Source organism: Talaromyces rugulosus, chromosome VI, assembly GCF_013368755.1.
Source record: "Talaromyces rugulosus chromosome VI, complete sequence".
Classification (NCBI taxonomy): Eukaryota; Fungi; Ascomycota; class Eurotiomycetes; order Eurotiales; family Trichocomaceae; genus Talaromyces; species Talaromyces rugulosus.
In genome coordinates, this window is record NC_049566.1 from 1,222,642 (window position 1) to 1,241,789 (window position 19,148).

Here is a 19,148-nt window from a genome sequence, read left to right on the forward strand (position 1 = left end):
ACAGTTTTGATAGAAAAAATGGAGCAGGTGCTGTAGAATCTATAGAAATATCCACGTATTTACCTGTTTCAAGACGCTCAGGTCGTTTACGTGGAATGCCAATTCCAAGTACTATAAGACTATATTACCAGATCCGGTGGACCGAGCACGATCGAAACAGACAGTTTTTGCCTCCCGAATAACGGAGCAAAGAATGACAGAATGTGATTAGACTGTCAGAAAACTAGATTTCCTTTGATTCTTACTGGTCCGTACAGTACGTCTTACAGCTCATGAAGATTGTACCCGCTGAGCCGAGCCATTGCCGAAGCCAGCCGTTGCTTGTGAAAGCGTCATAAGTGGCCCAGATACAAAAAAGAGAGTTTCTGCTCGTGATTTGGAAACTCTTAGTTGTGACTGTCTTTTTCTAATTGAAGCAATCTTTTTTCTCTGTATACCTCGCTTGAGACTGTACAGCAAAAGCGCGATTTATATTCAACACTGATCTAGCTGGGCAAAGACTTGGCCCCCCAGACTACGAAGAACATTAACCAAAAACAACTTGATTCTTGCTGCTCATTAAAACAAAAATGGGTGCTCAAGACTTTGCGGCCGAGGACCAGAAGTATCTGGACGAGGTCAACGCTGTCAAGCAATGGTGGTCTGATTCACGATGGAGATACACCAAGCGCCCATTCACTGCTGAGCAGATTGTGGCCAAGCGCGGTACATTGAAGGTCGAATATCCTTCCAATGTTCAGTCCAAGAAGCTTTGGAAGCTCCTCGAGGAGCGATTCAACGTTAGTCTCACACCCCGGCGCGCATAGAAGCATGTACCAGTTGACTCTTTTTACTGACTTATCATCTGGATATCTTTAGACAAAAACCGCGAGTTTCACTTATGGATGTCTCGAGCCGACGATGCTCACGCAAATGATCAAATACCTTGATACTATCTACGTCTCGGGCTGGCAAAGCTCTTCGACCGCTTCTTCGACTGACGAACCTTCTCCTGATCTTGCCGATTATCCTATGGTATGCTCAAAGATATCTAGATAGAATGTGGTAGTGGATGTGATATTAATTTGTATACAGAACACCGTTCCAAACAAGGTCAACCAACTCTTCCTCGCCCAGCTGTTCCACGACCGGAAACAGAGGGAAGAGCGCATCACGACCCCGAAAGAGAAGCGCGATCAGGTCCAGAACTACGACTACCTCCGCCCCATCATTGCCGATGCCGACACCGGCCACGGAGGTCTGACTGCTGTCATGAAGCTCACAAAACTTTTTGTTGAGCGCGGCGCGGCCGGAATTCACATCGAAGACCAGGCCCCTGGTACCAAAAAGTGCGGCCACATGGCCGGCAAGGTGCTTGTCCCGATCAACGAGCACATCAACCGTCTGGTTGCCATCCGTGCCCAGGCCGATATCATGGGTAAGTGAAGAAGAAAAAGAAGAAAATTACGTTTGCTAACCGGGTGATCAAGGTGTCGACCTTTTGGCTATTGCACGAACCGATTCCGAAGCTGCTACCCTCATCACCTCCACCATCGATTACCGGGATCACGCCTACCTCATTGGATCCACAAACCCCAACATCCAACCTCTGAATGATCTGATGGTTGCTGCCGAGCAATCCGGAAAGGTGGGAGACCAGCTACAGGCCATCGAAGACCAATGGACTGCGCAGGCTGGCCTGAAGAAATTCGACGACGCCGTGGTCGATGTCATCAATGCTGGTGTTCTTGCGAACAAGGCACAGCTGATTGACCAGTACTTGAAGGCCGTCAAGGGCAAGAGCAACACTGAAGCACGTGCCATTGCCAAGGGCATCACAGGCGTAGATATCTACTGGGACTGGGACGCACCCCGTACGCGAGAGGGCTACTACCGCTACCAGGGGGGCACCCAATGCGCCGTCAACCGTGCTGTTGCGTACGCACCTTTTGCCGACCTGATTTGGATGGAGAGCAAGCTGCCTGACTTTAAGCAAGCCAAGGAGTTTGCCGACGGTGTTCACGCCGTTTGGCCCGAGCAAAAGTGAGTCAATCCTGATCCAGTCTATTAGACTTTTCTATCTCTCTCTCTTTCTCTTTGTTAAAACAGAAATAACTGACTGTCCCTCAGACTGTCCTACAACTTGTCGCCCTCGTTCAACTGGAAGGCGGCCATGTCTCAAGAAGAGCAAGTGACCTACATCGAACGACTGGGCAAGCTCGGATACGCCTGGCAGTTCATCACCTTGGCGGGTCTGCACTCTACTGCCCTCATTTCCGACCAGTTTGCCTCGGCCTATGCCAAACAGGGCATGCGCGCGTACGGCGAGCTCGTTCAAGAGCCCGAGATGGAGCGCAAGATTGATATCGTCACGCACCAGAAATGGAGCGGTGCCAACCTCATCGACCACAGCCTTTCCATGGTGACTGGTGGCATCAGCAGCACTGCTGCCATGGGCAAGGGAGTGACGGAAGATCAGTTCAAGAAGTAGAACAGTGTTAAAAAAGGCTCGTTTTAGGGCGCCTGTTATCACGTGATTACGCGACGTTTGATTCCTGTAAATTGAGGCATTATTATCATCACGAGGTTAGTATTTTTCATGTTTGATTTTCCATAGCAAATGTATACATTGTTCCCAACAATAAGAAGCAAAGTCAAAAACAGTGGAGACTGTTGGTAGTTCCAGTACGTACGTATCGGTGCTCGGGAGTCGCAGATCGCTGAATCATCATCATCAAAGTTCAGCCGAGGCTCCCGCGTGTGGCGATCGTCACGCTCCTCCGCATTTCCTCCTTACTCCCTGCCTCGACAAGTCTTAACTCGACAGTATTAATACTCTCGGGTCTTCTCAGTTGCTGCGGAGTAATCTTAATACTGTTTCTATTTATTTCTTGGACATCCCCCCTGTCATCTGTTTTTTTTTTGGATATTGGCTTTTTATGCTACACCTATATCGTTTCATCATTTTTGCTCGTTGTATACTCGCTGTATATTAACTTTGACCACCCCGCCCGAAAGCAGTTTGCCACTGAAGCTTGGATATTTGGATATCGCCTCTCATAGTTAACAAGCTAACCAAGCAATATACTCTGATCCTCCGACCTCACCGCAGAAATGGCGGCCCGTGATGAATCCATCAACATCAAACCACTCGAGTTTACATCGGTAGAAGAAGTCGCAAAAAAGAGCGCGACAGCTCGAGGTGCTTTCTATGACTCGAAAACTCGTTCCGCAGATTTCCGTAAGCTGCAGCTCCGCAAACTATACTGGGCGTGAGTGCTGTTCATTTTTCTGTCAAATAAACACATCCAAAACTAAGACGATATATAGCATTCACGACAACCAAGATCGCATCCATGAAGCACTCGCTCGCGATTTTGGCAAGCCCTCGTATGAGGCTTACCTTACCGAGTCTTCATGGATGATGGGAGACATTCTGTTCACCCTGAAGAACATAGACAAATGGCTCAAAGACGAGTCTGCTCCGGATATTGCTCTGCCGTTCAAGCCACTCAGCCCAAAGATCAGAAAAGACCCAATGGGCACTGTTCTCATTGTCGGTCCATGCAATTATCCTTTCCAGCTGACCATGGTGCCCGTGTTTGGTGCTATTGCGGCCGGAAACTCTGTCGTTATCAAGCCCAGCGAGCAAACACCAAACTCTGCGGTTGTAATGCAAGAGATTGTGGAAGCCGCTCTTGACCCTTCCTGCTACACAATTGTCCAAGGTGGTATCGACCAGATGAAAGCCCTTCTCGATGAGAGATGGGACAAGATCTTTTTCACTGGTAGTCATGCTGTCGGCCGCATTATTTCAAAGGCTGCTGCACCATATATGACCCCCGTTGTCCTGGAATTGGGAGGCTTGAACCCTGCCATTGTGACTCGCAACGCCAATCCTCGTATTGTCGCCCGACGACTACTATGGGCCAAGTCTATGAATGCTGGCCAAACTTGCACCGCTCAAAACTACGTTCTGATCGAAAAGTCCGTCTTGCCCGCTGTGTTGGAAGAATTGAAAAAGGCGTACAAGTCCTTCTACCCCAATGGGAGCAAGGGATCTCCCGAATACTCACGTATCGTCTCCGACCGGGCTTTCCAGCGTCTGAAGAAAATGATTGATGACAGCAAAGGCAAGATCATTTTCGGGGGTGCTACCGACGAGAAGGAACGATACATTGAACAGACTTTCATCCAGGTCGACTCCCTGGAAGACTCGATGATTGTTAACGAAGCCTTTGGCCCTATTTGCGCCGTCGTCACTATCGACAATGTCGACGAAGCCATCAGTATCGCCAAGAAGGTTCAGGATACTACGTTGGGAATTGCTGTTTTTGGCAACAGTGCCGAACAACAGAAAGGTGAGCCCTAATCCCATAGCCCTATCAAGCATCATCAGACAACTGACCACCCCCCAGTTATGGCCAATCTCCGATCTGGAAGCGTCTCTCTCAATGATGCCCAGCCCCATATCAACACTCTAGCCTTTGGAGGTATCGGCGAGAGCGGCAGTGGTGCATACCGCGGCAGATCGAGTTTCGATACCTTTGTGCATCGTCGACCATACACCAACACCCCCGGCTGGATGGACGCCCTGCTCGATGTCCGTTACCCACCGTACCCTGCTAGCAAGTTGCGAATGGTCAATGCTACCATGGTGGGTACTCCGGACTTTGACCGCAATGGTCGCCAAAGCCGTTTCACCTGGTTGAAATACATTATCGGTGGGTCGCCAAAGTCGGCTGCTACTCGAGTTGCTGCTGCTGCTGTTGGTAAGTGAATATTACGATGAATATTGCTTTTTTTCTTTCTACCTTGAACCTACAGCTTTTCCCTCCCCCCCTCACTGCCCTTTTTGACACTGCTATTCAAATCTCTTACCATCGATGTTGTCAGATGATCAACCCGCCACAAATGGCCATCAAGATACCAATGGCGTTGGATCCGAAATCCCCAAAGTCTGATTTACATCGAAGAAAGAGTGAAAAAAGAAAAAAAAAGAAATCCCCTTGCCACATTTCATTATACCCCACCCCACCCCCATTGGTCCAGATGCTCCCTAATTCATAATAACCTAACCCCTTGTTTTTCGCCGTTTCTTATTTACACTTCGCTGAACCCTAATCTATATATACCCCGGTTTCTAACATGAAATTTCTGAAAACAGTCTTCTACTTTACCAGAGATTATTTGCAACGACTCCTGAAGCTTTGAGTTATCAATCGTCATTTCAAAAGGTTATTTATGTACGATCTAAAAACTATCAAAGTTGGAATGTAACTAGTATCAAATAAATTGACACTGTGGTGAATTTACTACATGTATATGCTATTTTTCTTTGTTTGTATCGATTGATCATTTCTATTTTATTATTCTATATATAAGACGACTGCCAATTATCTGGTTGTTGCGTGCGTTGTGTATATACAGTAAAAAAGGTTTTTAGTAACTGGCATTTCCCTCCTCCACACTACTCAAGTCAAGCAAATGTAATTCGTACTGTTGTCACATAGGTTGATTGCCTATGTCTATGGCCCCATAGACTCCTTTCATGTATGCAATAAATAGAGAAGAAAAAAAATAAGAGCTATCATTCATCATACCACGCTGAATTCCGAAAAAAAAAGGTGTATCCAAAAGAAAGAGGAACAAATCTAACATCGCCGCTCAACACCTTTTCGACTGACACATAGATATTTTACGCCCTTGTATGGCCGTACTCCTTCGCCCAGACCTCGGCTCTTGCGCGGATCAATATTTAGACTGTCGACCCGGATACCAGACGGTAGCCAGCCCTTGACAGAGAACGAAACAGAAGCTGACGTGGGCATCAGAGCAGATAGTAGTTTTTCTTTGCGTGACGCGGTTTCCCGGAAAGGAGGATTCTGCGGAGGAGGTGTTTCTGAGGGAGACAGCTTGCTAGGCGTTATAGTTGATTGTGGATCGAGTGTCGCCGTCGATACCTTTTTGGATTTTGTTTTTTTCGTCTTCTTTGTTTTGGTGGACTTTTGTTTTCGTGCTTTTTTGGGCTTTCCGCTCGGACCGGGTTCGGCTGCGTAGGTGGTTGGGTCTTGTTGGTAAGAATCGGCATCATAATAGCCCTGTAGCATCTCTTGGCCTGCTGCTAATTCCGCTTCGGCATCATCAAGGTCGTCCTGGTAGCCTAGAACTGTGCAGCGTAATGTAGCTGTTCCAGATACCGTCCCAGCGTCTTTGGTTGGTATCCGCCACTCTAAATAGCTGTCGCCAGGGGAATAAATAGTATCGCCTCGGCTTGGGCGCATATCGGTGATATTTCGAACAGCCTTGGATACGGGAACATGGACAACAACTTCTTCGAGGGTGGGGGAGGAAGAACCGTTGGCGCTAGATCCAGCCCCTAGGAATGAAGGTGTTGAGCTCCCAGAGCCATTGCGTCCACCCCCAGACGGCCGGAAGCCTGAATTTGCGCCCGGAAAACTTGTGTTCAGTGTTAACCTGACCTCAAAATCTTTTCCGCTTGGGCCTAGTGACTTCTTGATATCAACGAATGCCGGCAGAAATAGTTTCTCCATATGCCTCGGCGGCGCATCTATGTTTGGATCTATTGGTAAAAGGTCTGCCTCATATCCAGCGAGAATGAACCGGCCATCTGGAGGCACAAAACTGAGCTCTCCAGGTCTTTCCCTCCACCGTGCGAGTCGAACGCAGGGGTGAAACACCGGCAGTTCCATTTTCTGATTGATTGCTCTTTGGCCGCCGGGAGTGGTCAGGGCAAGTAGCAGGTCAGGAACCCCTGAAATCTTTGCCGTGAAGGCAATTGTGCCCGAGACGAGAGCAGAGAGGAGGCGACCGGACGGCGCGATAGTCACTGACAATGTCTCTATTATGTCCACGTACAATTCATTCGACGTGTGGCGTACGCCTGGCCGTCGCCATGGGATGGCTGGGCCCGAGGCAGCAGAAGCGGCCGTACTGGACAACTGGGCTTTGTGTGGATTAAGTGGAGTAAGGCCTGGTGATGATGTCCTGAATAATTATATTAGCGATTTCAAAATCAATAGCAAAACCACACATCGCTAACCCTGGCAACCCAACTCCGCTCAGGAATTTGTTCATCCAATTCGGTGTCTCTACATTCTCCTGGAGCGAATTTATTTCCGTACTGCTCACCAACCCCGCATCGCACATCTCTGTTAGGAGTTGTGCGACAACATCATAGCTGGTCTGTAGCTTGGTTGCCAGCAGCGGGGCGCCGACGAATTCCTCGAGAACGTCGACAACTCGGCGGAGAAACTCCAGAACCAGCAGTGGCTCGGTGTCGACATCGCTCGGAGACAAAAATAGGAGATTTGAATGTACAATGGAGAAGACGGTGACAGGAGGCGAGGCTTCTGGGAGATAGATCAACGAGGGTCGCGGCGCGGGGTGTGCGAGGAAGAGTCGAATGAGAGATGATGCGGAAGGCAGCCGCGACCGATAGGTATGCTCTAAAATCGGCGCGCTGGATGTGTTGTTAGCAATAAGTCCATGGCGGTAAGCTTCTGAGCATATCCCTACTTGTATTCATCGTAGATATACAGCGCTTTAATAGCGCCGCTCATGGTGGCAGTTGTATGAATGTGGAGAGAGTCGCATGCCTTTGCCCTATGACGCCGGGCCGCAAACTAAAGCTACCGGGATTCTGCCTCGGCTGACCGCTTTCGCGCCGATCCAGAGACTGCAGCTCCTGTGGTATTCTTTTTGAGCATTATATTTTTATTACTTCATCAGTCGGAATTGCTTGCAAGGAGGGTGCTATAAAATATACAAGGTTATCCAGCACCTCCTGCTTCAGAGAGTAAGTTCGATCCACACACGATCGGCCCAAGTGGCCAGGGCCAAATCACATCAATTGATCACTAGATCTGACGGTTTGCTAATTTATATCTGGATAGCTATATTATTTCCCAACCGGCCCACAGACTCATGAACCCTCCCAAAGACCGTGCTCCTTGGGAGCTCAAAGCGGAAGAAGTTGAAAAACAAATGGCAGGAAAGGAGCAGTTTGAGGATTGTTTATCCTGCAGGGCCACAGGTAGGCAGTTTCGGGAAAGCATCGTACTGGACGAAAATTGACGGGACTTTCAACTATAGGATCCGCTGCATTTATCGGACTTGGTGTGTACAGCTACTACACAGGAATACGGAATCTCAAGCAACGAGAACAAATCATTATGCGAAGCGCAAGCAAATACAAAATGGGCTCGAGGCAGCTTGGAATCGCTACAACATCTGCTGCTTTAGTAGCCGTCGGAATATGGAGAGCTTTCAATTGATATACATGTCTCGTGGTGATTTATGAACTTTTAATTTGATATACTAGCAGCAGCGCTGCTTTCTCGGTACATAGTTGAATTCAATAACGGCGGTGGATCGCATCTCCACTCATTTACATGGAGTATTAGGCATATTTTATATCCAAGAAAACAGGTTTTAGAGGAAGTAATGCCCAGGGCATACCCCACGCAGTAGTTATATAAAAGAAGATCTAGTCTAATAAATGGACAGGATGGAACTGTCACCTATGAAAATCCACTAATGCTGAATGACTCCTCATAAATGCTAGGAAAACCACCCTCCTCTTTCGGGTATCAAACATGCATGTCATCATTCCGTCGTGCAAAACCAAAAAAAAAGTCCTCATGCAAATCGCCCTCGTTTTCCTCCGCCAAACAAATCGCGTCCGTTTAAACCGGAAACGTCAAAGAAGTCTGGAACGTGGTGCTTTCGCTTGTTACCAAATGAAGTGCCAGAATCTCTAGCAGACGATCGTCGGGTAGAATTATTGTGTCGATTAGCAGACCAAGGGTTTCGTGGCAAGACTGAAATGCCAACGCCTGGTGTATCAACCGAAGATGCCGAGTTCACGGGCGTATGATCAGGTGTTTGTGTGTCCATGTCCGGAGACATAGACGGAAACTGTGGTCCAGCAGAAAAAGTGAAAATAGATGGTCGCATGAGTGTGCTCGAGTCCCCGGTCGGGAGAGCTGTAGATTGTTCATGGTTCGTGGAAGCGTGCGGTTCGATAGGAGATTCAACCTGTGGGGAGGACGATGAATCTTGTTGTGGTTTATCACGTTGCTCTTTTCGGAGCACTGCTGGCGGAGAGCTTCGTGTTTGTTTGTCGTCATCATCACTGTCGAAAGTTCCCTCAGCCCGTTCAGTTGCCCATTGCCGAACCTTCCAACCCTCGCCGTCACCCAGCCCAAGGTTTTCTCGATCTAAGAAATGTAACAGATCTTCAATAGCCTCCTGATATCCGGCTTGTTTCGCTTGGGCCTGGTCGGAGGCGGCACTCTTGTAGAGGTTGGTAACCGATAGAGCGGCAGCTTTGAAAGCTTGTAGGAGTTGCTCGGGTGGTTGGGAGTATGATGTCGAGCTTGGAAGGGATGTGTTGAGCGATCTCATCGAGTCCATGATGGAAATGTAGATATAGCGGAGGTGGTGTGAGTAGGAGATGAAGCCCGCTGATACGTTCGTCCTCGAGGGGCCCTCAGTGGCCCGAGACTTGAGGGGAAGGGGGTGTGGTTAAAGTCGACCTTTTTAGTGTCTTCGTCGAGAATCAAAGAAAAGCGAGTTTTAGTGGGATACACCCGCAAGTGTGATGCGTCCAGGTCAAAGGAAAGGGATACAACAAGAGAAGCAGGCGTGACATGGAACCATCAGATGACAGGAAACTAGGGCGGCAAAGATTCGACATTATTGTTGGTGGGCGCAACGGCTGCCTCAGGCCACCCAGCCAGCCCAGTTGCCACGTGATTTCGGTACCAAAGTACCGAAATCACATTAGTACGGCGGGCGGCGCGGCGCCTCGGAGCAGATTTGGCGCTTTCCCCTTTGGGACGCGGCGCAACTAATGTTCCGGCAGCTCTGCTGAATCATCAGGTCCAGCGCCAATCATCGCGCGTCATTCACGCGCCTTGGTCCTGATTAAATTCCATTTGCCTTCTTCCCACCGCGATCTTTCAATGCTGTTCATACACGCTGTCTCACCTCTCTGCAGAACTTCATCATCCTAGGCCCTCTCAACACCCCCCACAGTTGCTGCAGAAAGCGGATTCGAATACCTCAGCATCGCGATTGGCGGTATTGTCTCGAGCTAGCAACAGCCTGATATCGATATAAGTGAGGCCGCGCAGCTACTCGATCGCATCTGGGGTGCAAACTTCCAAGATGGCGCCTTCTCGCAATCTGCCAGACTCGGATGCTTCGTCCCAGGCGGACACGCCCATGACAGACGGCAATGATGATTCTACCGCCAGAATCTCGGTTGACGAGCCTGATTATCCCATGGCGGTATGATTTATTGTGTTCCCGCACCGCACACTCTGAATTTCGCTAACACGTATCAACCCAGGACTACCAAGAGACCCCAGATTACACAGTACGATATTTCGTTCGAGGACCAGTACGCTAGGTATTCTGACTTTTTCTAGGACTCCGACACCAACCCAAACACGACGGCAAGCAGTGTCGCAGGCGATTCACCCCACACAGATGGACGCAAAAGAAAGGCAGAGGAATCTCAGTTGAAAAAGATTCTCAAGAAACAGCACGGACGCTTGGACGAGTCAAAGGTTTGTCTTCCCTGCCAAGAAGCACGTTTTCAACGATAACTAATGTCAACAACAACGATACAGGAAGACGACTCGATCAGACGCTTCCGGTACCTTCTGGGTCTCACCGATTTGTTTCGCCATTTTATTGAAACCAACCCGAACCCGCGCATCAAGGAAATTCTGGCAGAGATCGATCGGCAAAATTCGGATGAGACCGCCAAGACGAAGGGTTCCTCGCGCAAAGGAGGTGCTGGTGGTGATAGGAGACGCCGAACTGAGAAGGAAGAAGATGCAGAACTTCTGAGTGATGAAAAGCGGGGTGGGGAAACAACGACGGTCTTTCGCGACTCGCCCTCTTTCGTCAAAGGAGAGATGCGCGATTACCAGGTTGCTGGGCTGAATTGGCTGGTGTCACTCCATGAGAATGGTATTTCTGGAATTCTTGCCGACGAAATGGGTCTCGGAAAGACCCTTCAGACAATCGCGTTTCTGGGATATTTACGACACATCTGCGGCATCACACGCCCCCATTTGGTTGCAGTCCCAAAATCCACTCTTGACAACTGGAAGAGAGAGTTTGAGAGATGGACACCTGAGGTCAATGTTATGGTGTTGCAGGGCGCCAAAGAGGAGCGTCAGAAACTAATTGCCGACCGGCTTGAAAAGGAAGATTTCGATGTTTGCATCACCAGCTACGAAATGATCTTACGCGAGAAATCGCATCTGAAGAAACTCCCTTGGGAATACATTATTATCGACGAGGCCCATCGGATCAAAAACGAGGAATCGTCACTCGCCCAGATCATTCGTTTGTTTAGCTCGCGGAATCGCCTATTAATCACGGGTACCCCTCTCCAAAACAACCTGCACGAGCTTTGGGCCCTCCTCAACTTTCTATTGCCCGATGTGTTTGGTGACTCTGAGGCATTCGACCAATGGTTCTCCAGTCAAGATTCAGACCAGGACACTGTTGTGCAGCAGTTGCACCGTGTTCTCCGGCCGTTTCTGCTCCGTCGAGTCAAAAGCGATGTCGAAAAGAGCCTGTTGCCGAAGAAAGAAGTGAACCTATATGTTGGCATGTCGGAGATGCAGGTTAAATGGTACCAGAAAATCCTTGAAAAGGACATCGATGCGGTCAACGGTGCCGCTGGAAAACGAGAATCCAAGACTCGACTATTGAACATCGTTATGCAACTCCGCAAGTGCTGTAACCACCCGTACCTGTTCGAAGGTGCCGAGCCCGGACCTCCGTATACGACCGATGAACATCTTGTCGACAATGCAGGGAAAATGATTGTTTTGGATAAAATCCTCACTCGCATGAAGAAGCAAGGCAGCCGCGTGCTCATTTTTTCTCAAATGAGTCGTGTTCTGGATATTTTGGAAGATTACTGTGTTTTCAGAGAGCACAGCTATTGCCGCATTGACGGATCTACAGCCCACGAAGACCGTATCGCAGCGATTGACGATTACAACAAAGAGGGCTCTGACAAGTTTATATTCTTGCTCACGACACGTGCTGGTGGATTAGGTATCAATCTAACCACGGCAGACATTGTTGTTCTATTCGATAGCGACTGGAACCCGCAAGCCGACCTTCAGGCCATGGACCGTGCTCACCGTATTGGGCAGAAGAAGCAAGTTATTGTCTTCCGATTTGTCACAGAGAAGGCCATCGAAGAAAAGGTTCTGGAGCGTGCGGCGCAGAAGCTACGACTTGATCAACTTGTCATTCAACAAGGTCGTGCCCAGCAGCAAGGAAAGGGCGCTGCATCGAAAGACGACCTCTTGGGCATGATTCAACATGGCGCTGCTGATCTCTTTAAGAACCCGGGAGGCACTCTTGCCAGTGGCGGTGACATAACAGACGATGATATCGACAAAATCCTGCGAAAGGGCGAGGAGCGCACCGCAGAGCTTAACAAGAAGTATGAAAAGCTCGGCATTGACGATCTTCAGAAGTTCACGTCAGATAATGCATATGAATGGAATGGAGAAGACTTTACGAACCGGAAAAAGGATATCGGTATCAGTTGGATCAACCCAGCGAAGCGAGAACGCAAGGAGCAATTTTATTCAATCGATAAATACTACCGGCAGGCTCTGGCTACCGGCGGTCGCACTGCGGACACGAAACCGAAAGTGCCGCGTGCGCCCAAGCAAGTTGCCATTCACGACTGGCAATTCTTCCCTCCGCGGCTGCATGAGTTGCAGGAGAAGGAAACAGCTTATTTCCACAAGGAAATCAACTATAAGGCCCAGCTTGTTGAAGGTACAGAGGATGACCTGAGCGAACGCGAGGCAAACCGGGATCTCGAACAACAGGAAATCGACAACGCAGTCCCATTGACTGAGGAGGAACAGGCCGAAAAAGTCCGCCTTTCTGAGTTGGGCTTCTCGACGTGGAACCGCCGCGATTTCCAGCAGTTTGTTAATGGATCTGCCAAGTTCGGTCGAACTGACTATGCTGGAATCTCTACAGAAGTCGACAGCAAGGAGCCCCAGGAAGTGAAGGAGTACGCCAAAGTGTTCTGGGAGCGGTACGACGAAATCAGTGACTATCCCAAGTACCTCCGCGTTATCGAACAAGGTGAAGAAAAGGTGCGCAAGAACACGCATCAACGGAAGATGCTGCGAAAGAAGCTGGACATGTACCGAGTACCTCTCCAGCAATTAAAGATCAACTATACCGTGTCGACCACGAACAAGAAGGTGTACTCGGAGGAAGAAGACCGGTTCCTCCTGGTTATGCTCGACAAGCTGGGTAAGGAGGACGACAGTGATGCTATTCAGATTTTTGAACGGATGCGAGAGGAAATCCGTGAAAGCCCGCTGTTCCGCTTTGATTGGTTTTTCTTGAGCCGCACGCCTGTTGAACTGAGCCGCCGGTGTACCACTTTGCTTAACACCATCGCGCGAGAGTTTGAGGGGGATCCCAAAGCCAACGGCGAGGGTGGCAAAGGCCGTGGACGAGATCGGGTCGAAGAAGAGGGCGACGAGGACGAGGACGAGGCACCAGCTAAGAAGAAAACTAAGGGTAGCGCTGTGGTAAGATTCCCTGTCGACTACATTTTAATTACTGTTTTAACTAATTTGTTTTTTTAGAACAAGAAACTGAACACTGTCAAAGGTGGAAGCAAGGGCACATCGACCAACACATCAAGAGCAGCCAGCGTCTCATCGACCACCAAATCGAAGGGCAAAAAGAAGTGAACCATTGATCAGTGTAGCGATTGATTGAAACTTGTTTTATTTCAGTGTCTGTTTTCGTAGTGGCTTGCAGGCCACTGCATTTTGGTTTTGATTTTCGTCACTCTGTTTGGATCGGCGTTGAGGAAAGTGTTGTATGATGGCTGAAGGACGGATGTAGTGGTGGTTATTCCTGTACCTTTTCTTCTTTGTTTTTGTGTGTCTTCTTTTAAACCCGAAGATTAAAGAAGAAAGAATAGTTCTAATTATTAAATTTATTATTATTTTATATTCTTTCTACAGACAGTCTTCCGTCTGGCAAGATGCTCAGTTTCAGCACGTACGGAAACGACATTCAGGACGGGAATTAACTGCACCGGGCTTCTGCTAGATAACTGGAGCGCCACTCTTCTCGAACATATTAACAAGCTTTTGACTTGTTTTGTTAACCAATCAGTATGTAGCACGATTGTTTTTCGCCGCCAGATGAAACGATGGATCGGCGAGCGTACGCAATCAACGCTATAATATGCATGGTTTACTGCATTTTCCAGCCGATGCGCATCAAAAGCGTCCAGTCAACAGTGTAAGCTAGACCATGAAAAGGCCGCTAGAGTAGTGGCTACTAACAAAGTACTGCTAGTTGTTTGTACTTTGTGACGCCTCTTGAATCTTGACTCTAAATTCAGTCAGCCTAGCCCCGGCTTATCAGTTGTTGGTTATCGCGATTTAAGGCTTGCGGCCCGCCCGCCCTGACGCCACCGTTCCAGGATGTGTGTGTGTGTGTGTGTGTGTATTGCTTACTTGCTTAATCTGAGTGTGACTGGTATCGGTTGCAAAGAGTCAAGACTAGCTGGAGTCCGGCGTAATCACCTTATCCATTACAAAAATTGTGCGAGCCAGTGGCAAATGCAAGTGACACTGGCCAGAAGCCGGCGCGTGGCTCTGGTGATGCTGCAACCTGACCAAGATTTGATCTGGATTCCGTCATCGACTAGGCGAATCTGTGGCGCAGATTATGCTGGCCGTAAATTATTATTATACTCCAAGTAGTAGTATATAGATACTTTGCGCCATGGCACACTGGTGGGGCTGCAGGCACAGGGCCGGCGACACGGGATTGGCTGCGACTGACGTCGTTGCGATTCCACTCCCGCGGGGGATCGCGAGGTGCGGTTTTCTGCTCTGCTCTGCTCTGCTCTGGGCCGGCCAGCCAGCCCCAAGGCGTGATGTGATGACTGCCACTGTGAATGAAACGACTGCCTGTCGCAACCATGGTGCCACGTTTGGGCGTGATCTCGCCAGCTAGTCCATCTGACGCGGAAGGCACCACCAACAAGCTCCTTACCAGTCCTCACCGTTGACTACTTGCTGCTGCTGCTGCTGCCTCCCGACTACAAAAAGGCCCCATGTGAGCCCCTCACCTCCTCCTATTTCGCCTCCCTTCTTCACATCTTCTCATCTCTCATCTCTCATATTGCTTCGACCACATCTTTGACTCACCTGCTATCGTTACCAACTCCCAACTACTTTTTCTAACGCAATCACCCTTCTGTTACAGCAGCATGGCTTCCAAGATAAACCTCATCCTCAACCCCAAGTACCAGCGCAATGGGCTAAAGTCCTACGTCCACCTCCTTCGCAAATACGGCTTCAATCCCACCTTGGAAGGACCTTACTTCCACGCATCCAGCGTTACTCAGCAGGGCAAGTTCAGCGCTCAAGGCCATCGTCCTGTAGGTGGCCGTGCCCGCGTTAGTCGCATCTTGCAGAAGAAGACCGATGGCCAGAGTGGCGACGTTCCTGCCGACGATGTTCAGAACGACTCCCTGTATCTGGCCCAAGTAGGCATCGGCTCTCCTGCTCAGACTCTCAAATTGGATTTCGATTCCGGCTCTGCGGATCTTTGGGTATGACTCACACACAAGGAAGAGATATGGAAATATGGGCTGACAACAGCTTTAGGTATGGTCTACTGAACTGCCATCCAGCACCCAGCAGTCGGGATCAAGCCACACAATCTTCGATCCATCCAAGTCAAGCTCTTGGCAGGAGCCTTCGGGAGAGACCTGGAAGATCTCGTACGGCGACGGTTCCTCTGCATCCGGTGATGTCGGCAACGACGTCCTCAACCTTGGTGGTCTGGAAATCAAGGGTCAGGCCATCGAACTGGCAAAGACCTTGTCTTCTCAGTTTGAGCAATCCGAGGGAGACGGTCTCTTGGGACTGGCCTTTGGTAGCATCAACACTGCCACCCCCAACAAAGTGAAGACTCCAGTAGAGAACTTGATTGCCAACAACTTGTTTCCTCAGGATTCCCAGCTGTTTACGGCTCATCTCGGTGCCTCGGGTGAAAAGGGGGATACCTCTTTCTATACCTTTGGTTACATTGATCAAGACACTGTCAGTGCCACAGGCAACAAGATCAGCTACGCGGCCGTCGACAACAGCCAAGGCTTCTGGACTTTTCAGTCCACTTCGGCCACCGTGAATGGCAAGACCGTCGACCGTTCTGGAAACACCGCCATTGCTGACACCGGCACCACCTTGGCGCTCGTTGATGATGACACTGTCAAGGCTATCTACGATGCCATTCCAAACTCCAAATACGACAGCAGCCAGCAGGGTTATGTCTACCCAAGCGACACTGCTGTGGACAAGCTGCCTTCTGTTACCTTTGCTGTCGGAGACACTCAGTTCGCTGTGCACAAGTCAGCTTTGGGATTTGCTGATGCGGGTTCTGGTTTCACCTATGGTGGTATCCAGTCTCGCGGTTCCAACACTTTCGATATCCTCGGAGACACTTTCTTGAAGAGCGTCTATGCGGTAAGCATGGCCATTGTTTTATGTGTTTGTGTACTCGAGCTAATTCGTATTTCCAGGTTTTCGATGTTGGCAACACCCAGTTTGGCGCTGTCCAGAAGCCCGACCCAGATGCTTCCTCCAGCTCCTAATGCGTTTCTTCAGCAGATCATGCGGTATGGGTTGCTAGTTTTTATTTCTCGGTTACTGCTGCGTACGGAGGCTAGTGCATTGGGGATGTTTCAGACTGGATTTTGATCCTCCATGCAATAGCACGAGTGTACTTTATTAATAAATGATGAAGCTGAATAGCTTGATTATAATGAGGTTGTGATGATACTAAAATTACATCACCCGACCCGTCAAACATAATATACATGCCCAAAAAGAAATATATAGTACAGAGAAAAGTTAAGCTCTAATTAAAGTCGAACGATTGGGGCGCCACTTCCTGGGGCACCGCTTCTTGGGCTACGCTGGGTGGCAGTGTTTCTTTTTCTTTTTCTTTTTCTTTTTCTTTTTCTTTTTCCTGCCTTTCTAGTGCCGGGAGATCGGTGACTTGCAAGGGAGTCCGCATCAGCATCTCTATCAGCATCGCTGCGGCTACGCTGACGTTGAGACTATCAACGCCCGCAGCGTCGCTCAAGATACCCTCTTGGTGACGGAAATGCGCGCCGGGGATAGAGATGAGCCCATCGGCCCGAACCTTGAGTCGCTCCATCAGTCCCGTGCCTTCATTCCCCAGCATCAGCACGGTGGGGGCCTCAGTCAACAGAGACGTGGTGTTGGTTCCAGCAGCCCTATCCACAGAGATCACGTCGCTTGATCGCTCAAAAACATTGCGCGGCGAATCCGCGGCCAAAAAGCGCCAGCCGTTCTTGCGTGACGCTTGCACAAATTCTTGTGGGTTGACGGTTTTCAAAAATGTCATGCTCTCGGTGGCTCCGGCGCTGGCTTTCGCGGTCACCGGTGACATGGGAGCAGAGTTGCGGCCGGCATAGACAATCCCATCAACGCCTAGGTAGTACGCGGACCGGATGATGGCGCCTATGTTTCCCGGATCGACAATGCCATCGACCAGGAGGATGAGAGGGAAGCGAGACCGGGAGGCCTCGTCATATCGCTCTGCGCGCTGGACTTCGTTGCTCGAGCCATTCACTTTTGCCTCCTCTTCAGACTGTGGGTTTAGCTTGACGTGGAAAACATTGGCTGTTGGATCGGGGACTGGTTCCAGATTGGCAATGGGTAGTGTAGGCAGAGGTGATGCCTCCAACACGAAACCATTGTGTGGACGGCCGTCACTCATTTTAGACATCATTGTGTCCCAACCAGCAAACGCCATCTTGACTGTGACACCTTGGGCCAGAGCCATTTTTCGCAGGAGGTTTTGCTGAGTAGTGAGCTCCTCGCCCTCCGCTTGGTAGATATAAAGTTTATAGAGCTTGCGACGGCTGCATCGTAAAGCGGCTTCGACGGCAGATGCCCCGTAGACGAACACCGAGGCAGCAGTGGTATATGGGATGGCAGAAGGAACCAGCACTTGCGACTTCACTCGTTCCGGAAATTCATTGGTATACCTGTGGTGGTTTCTGCCATGCTTTAGCTTGCGCAATGTGTCCTTGTTGCCTTCACGTCTTATCCAAGATATTTCCTTTTCAGGCTCTTCATCGTGTCGATCCTCCCGTATAGCAGTATCCTTCGCTTTTTGCCGCATCTTGCCCGTTCTGATAAATTCTTCTTCATCGAGGTTGAATCCTGGCCCCGGTGTTCTCGAACGGGGGGATGATTGGTCCCATTGTTTGCTGGACTCCTTGCGAGGGGAGTGCGATGTACTCTTGCCTCTTTCTTCCCATGATTTTTTGCCATTTCCTTCGAAAGATCTCTTGCCTCTTTCTTCTGATGATCTTTTATCATTTCCTTCGAAAGATCTCCCGCCTCTTTCTTCCCATGGCTTTTTGTTATTTCCTTCGAAAGATCTCTTGCCCCTTTCTTCTGATGATCTTTTATCTTTTCCTTCAAAAGATTGCTTGCCTCTTTCCTCCCATGGTTTTTTGCTATTTCCTTCAAAAGATCTCTTGTCTCTTCCTTCCCGTGACCTTCTATCACCTCCTTCAGAAGATCTCTTGCCTCTTTCTTCCCATGTTCTTTTATTTTCTCCAAAAGATCTCCCGCCTCTCTCTTCAACGGCCACGGATCGACGCTTGCCACGTTCGATGGCGCTGGTTAGCGATGCAAATCGGACTCCTGATATAGAATTTTGGCGTAGCAACGCTCCGAAGACTGGTCTTGATCTGTCACATATCCGGAACGACCTCGACGTAAGCGAAATCATTTTATTCCGCTTAGTATACGTATAGGGCGCTGGAGGTGGCTAATGCAGAAGCTGTAATTGAAATGCATAGACGGAAAAACAGACAACCGGGAAAGGAAAATAAATTGCGATGGACGATAAGATAAGCGGATCAATATCGGGCCGGGAGCGCGGCGCGTCTTCTCCCGCGTTTTGGTGAGGAAGGCATGGATGAGCTAAATTGGCATTTGGATTTCTTGACTTGGACTCTCTCTCCCCTTCACCATTATTATGTTCCGGATTTTATG

The 19,148-nt window shown here is 49.3% G+C and overlaps 7 protein-coding genes across 7 annotated transcripts; 4 read left to right on the forward strand and 3 right to left on the reverse strand.

Annotated features, from left to right (window-relative positions):
* Nucleotides 1–569: 569 nt before the first annotated feature.
* TRUGW13939_10769 (uncharacterized protein) lies at nucleotides 570–2,470 on the forward strand (the record flags this gene model as incomplete). The annotated part of the gene is made up of 5 exons (XM_035493879.1): nucleotides 570–779; nucleotides 859–1,014; nucleotides 1,075–1,417; nucleotides 1,470–2,022; nucleotides 2,110–2,470. 5 exons carry the CDS (start codon nucleotides 570–572, stop codon nucleotides 2,468–2,470), a joined length of 1,623 nt encoding a protein of 540 aa, XP_035349772.1.
* A 623-nt stretch (nucleotides 2,471–3,093) lies between these two features.
* TRUGW13939_10770 (uncharacterized protein) lies at nucleotides 3,094–4,943 on the forward strand (the record flags this gene model as incomplete). Its single annotated transcript, XM_035493880.1, has 4 exons — nucleotides 3,094–3,251; nucleotides 3,310–4,340; nucleotides 4,398–4,751; nucleotides 4,876–4,943. 4 exons carry the CDS (start codon nucleotides 3,094–3,096, stop codon nucleotides 4,941–4,943), a joined length of 1,611 nt encoding a protein of 536 aa, XP_035349773.1.
* Nucleotides 4,944–5,633: 690 nt separating this feature from the next.
* Nucleotides 5,634–7,562, reverse strand: TRUGW13939_10771 (uncharacterized protein; the record flags this gene model as incomplete). The annotated part of the gene is made up of 3 exons (XM_035493881.1): nucleotides 5,634–6,987; nucleotides 7,043–7,462; nucleotides 7,519–7,562. The coding sequence occupies 3 exons, from the start codon at nucleotides 7,560–7,562 to the stop codon at nucleotides 5,634–5,636; spliced, it is 1,818 nt and encodes a 605-aa protein (XP_035349774.1).
* A 364-nt stretch (nucleotides 7,563–7,926) lies between these two features.
* TRUGW13939_10772 (uncharacterized protein) lies at nucleotides 7,927–8,276 on the forward strand (the record flags this gene model as incomplete). Its single annotated transcript, XM_035493882.1, has 2 exons — nucleotides 7,927–8,035; nucleotides 8,095–8,276. The coding sequence occupies 2 exons, from the start codon at nucleotides 7,927–7,929 to the stop codon at nucleotides 8,274–8,276; spliced, it is 291 nt and encodes a 96-aa protein (XP_035349775.1).
* Nucleotides 8,277–8,640: 364 nt separating this feature from the next.
* Nucleotides 8,641–9,417, reverse strand: TRUGW13939_10773 (uncharacterized protein; the record flags this gene model as incomplete). The annotated part of the gene is made up of 1 exon (XM_035493883.1): nucleotides 8,641–9,417. One exon carries the CDS (start codon nucleotides 9,415–9,417, stop codon nucleotides 8,641–8,643), a length of 777 nt encoding a protein of 258 aa, XP_035349776.1.
* A 711-nt stretch (nucleotides 9,418–10,128) lies between these two features.
* TRUGW13939_10774 (uncharacterized protein) lies at nucleotides 10,129–16,965 on the forward strand (the record flags this gene model as incomplete). The annotated part of the gene is made up of 8 exons (XM_035493884.1): nucleotides 10,129–10,296; nucleotides 10,358–10,384; nucleotides 10,437–10,577; nucleotides 10,641–13,607; nucleotides 13,665–13,768; nucleotides 15,310–15,658; nucleotides 15,714–16,726; nucleotides 16,950–16,965. Coding segments are annotated over 8 exons (4,785 nt in total), but the record flags the coding sequence as incomplete, so codon positions are not given.
* Nucleotides 16,966–16,968: 3 nt separating this feature from the next.
* Nucleotides 16,969–18,882, reverse strand: TRUGW13939_10775 (uncharacterized protein; the record flags this gene model as incomplete). The annotated part of the gene is made up of 1 exon (XM_035493885.1): nucleotides 16,969–18,882. One exon carries the CDS (start codon nucleotides 18,880–18,882, stop codon nucleotides 16,969–16,971), a length of 1,914 nt encoding a protein of 637 aa, XP_035349778.1.
* Between the last annotated feature and the right edge of the window lie 266 nt (nucleotides 18,883–19,148).